The sequence below is a fragment of the Notolepis coatsorum genome (assembly GCF_963971535.1).
Source record: "Notolepis coatsorum genome assembly, chromosome: 6".
Lineage (NCBI taxonomy): Eukaryota > Metazoa > Chordata > Actinopteri > Aulopiformes > Paralepididae > Notolepis > Notolepis coatsorum.
The window spans coordinates 1,102,508-1,105,050 of record NC_140170.1 but is presented as its reverse complement, the minus strand read 5'-3'; the positions used below and the strand labels follow the sequence as shown (position 1 = coordinate 1,105,050).

Genomic DNA, 2,543 nt, shown 5'->3' with positions numbered 1-2,543 from the left:
ATATCCCGACATCCGGCTTGCTGGCCGGCATGAACGGCCGACCCAAAATGGTTCTCTCCTCTCTGTACACCCCGACCCGTCCCCACGGGTGCCCTGCCGGGGGGCCCATGGACGCGACGGCGGCGGCAGCCGCAGGGCGCCCGAGCCCGCAAAGGCTAGTGTTACACGATAGCTATGAGCTAACTAGCGCTGCGGGCTCGCTGTTGTCGAGTCCACAAGCTTCACTCGGTGCATCAGTCACGAAAGGGGCTATGATGAGCTTGGCAAGCCAGAGTAAAACACAGTTTTCATTCAATCAATCAATAACAACATTAACCAGACTCTCGTTGTGTCTATTATGCTGACGCTAACGTTACCTCATTGTGTCTATTCTACACAGATAGCCTCTCGTGTCTATCTGCTAACGTTAGCATTAGGCTAACTAACGTTACGTCCCTAACCCCCAACAACAAGCGTAACTAATCAGCGATCTTTTTGTCAGACTAAACTCTCCGCTCGGTGGCAAATTGTGTTGATGTCTGTTTTGTTTCATCAATAAATGAGGCAGAATACACAGTGACTGTATCCTTTTTTATTGCACTTGTTTCTTGCTGCAAACATACAAAAGACATCATACGCGAGACATCAAAGATGGCGGCGTTCTGTTTTCGTTCAGACTCCCCAAACAGTGACGTCACCGTGTCTCTCTTCTGACCAATCAGTGGTCTGCAGTTTTTCACGTGTCATTTCTGGAGCTCTCATGCTGATCACCAGCAGCCCCGCCTCCCCACACGGAGACAAACTGAGTACTTTATTTTAGTGGAAAAGCAACATTAGATTCGGCTCATTAATATGCAAGCCACACCTGTTGTGACGTCGGCGTTTGATAAGCTTTTTTGATTCGCGCGTGCATGTTATTCGTGCGTGGACCTTTTTAACTCTTTCAGAGTGGCATTTCCGGTGTCAAATGGAAAAAAATAAATAATGAAATTATATACCAATGATGTAAACTACCCATAATTGATCAGTAGGGTTTAACCTAGAGGTTGGGCTTTAATGCTATTATGTAAGAACATTTGTGATGTCACAGTATGATGTCATAATAGAACATTCTAGAACATAGACCGTCTAGAACGTTTGTGGTGATGTCGTGAATAGACCTTTCTGGAACATAGAACATTCTGGGATGTTTGTGGTGATGTCATAATAGTACTTTCTGAACCACCGTATGATGTCATGATAGAAAGTTATGGAACCTTCGTGATGTCACTGTATGACATTCTAGAACATTTGGGTCTCTATATAAGCGGGCGGTTCCTCAGCTTCTCTCTCTTCCTCGGCATCTTGAAGCAGCACTGAACAGACTAAACAACATAGACTGAAACCTGCAATTCTCAACCAGCACCCCGTTCCACCCTGGAAGCAGTATCCTGGCGACAGCGAGAGCAGCTGAAAGTGATCGGTTGACGAGGTTGTAACAAAAAAGATCTGATAGCGACAGTGCGGACTGGCTGACATAAACATCGTATCACAAATGCTGGACAAACTACTCCAGTCCAGAACCAGCAGCCCAGTCCAGCCTCAGAGATGCCTGTTAAGAAGTCCTCGGGGTCAGACGACCATGGGCCCCGCAAGAATAAAATCAGCAGTTTCTGTAGGCCTCAGATCCATGGGGGCAGGTTACTGAGTGAAGAGGAACAGTTCTCCAGTAAGAAGTGCCTGGCCTGGTTCTACGAGTATGCTGGGCCAGATGAGGTGGTCGGCCCCGACGGCATGAAGAAGTTCTGTGAGGACATCGGAGTGGAACCGGAGAACATTATTATGTTGGTTTTAGCCTGGAAATTAGAAGCACCAAATATGGGATTTTTTACTAAGGAGGAATGGCTAAGGGGAATGACTCTACTACAGTGTGACTGTACAGAAAGATTACAGAGCAAGCTGGACTACCTCCGCTGTCAGCTCAACGACTCTGCAATCTTCAAGAATATCTACCGATACGCCTTTGACTTCTCCAGGGATAAGGACCAGAGAAGTCTGGACATGGACACAGCTAAGTCCATGTTGGCACTGCTGCTTGGGAGGACGTGGTCTCTTTTCCCTGTGTTTCATCAGTTCCTAGAGCAGTCTAAGTACAGGGTAATGAATAAAGATCAGTGGTACAACGTGTTAGAGTTCAGCAGGACAGTCAGCACAGACCTGAGTAACTATGATGATGAAGCCTGGCCAGTCTTGCTAGATGAGTTTGTTGAGTGGCAGAAAGCGCGGGCAGTGGCAGCAGCAACAACAACAGTAGGGTGACCATATTTTGATTTCCAAAAAAGAGGACATGCTGGCCCCTGCCTCGCGATACTTAATGATACTTTGCACAATCGAAGCGGGCATGGCCACCTTCATTTCACTATGTCTTGTGTACTGTACTGTATGTGATGAATAAACCTCTTGAATCTTGAATCTCTACTCAAAGTTTACTCAAAGATGCCTTTATTGTTTTAACATATGCTTGGAAACATGCACCCAGAAAAGCGGCAATTTTTTTTTATACTTGAACTTGAGGACTGCATACT

At 46.3% G+C, this 2,543-nt stretch overlaps 1 protein-coding gene across 1 annotated transcript; it reads left to right on the top strand.

Moving 5' to 3' along the window:
- Positions 1-1,566: 1,566 nt before the first annotated feature.
- Positions 1,567-2,277, top strand: LOC311230735 (DCN1-like protein 5; the record flags this gene model as incomplete). Its single annotated transcript, XM_084317094.1, has 1 exon — positions 1,567-2,277. One exon carries the CDS (start codon positions 1,567-1,569, stop codon positions 2,275-2,277), a length of 711 nt encoding a protein of 236 aa, XP_084173220.1.
- Positions 2,278-2,543: the final 266 nt, after the last annotated feature.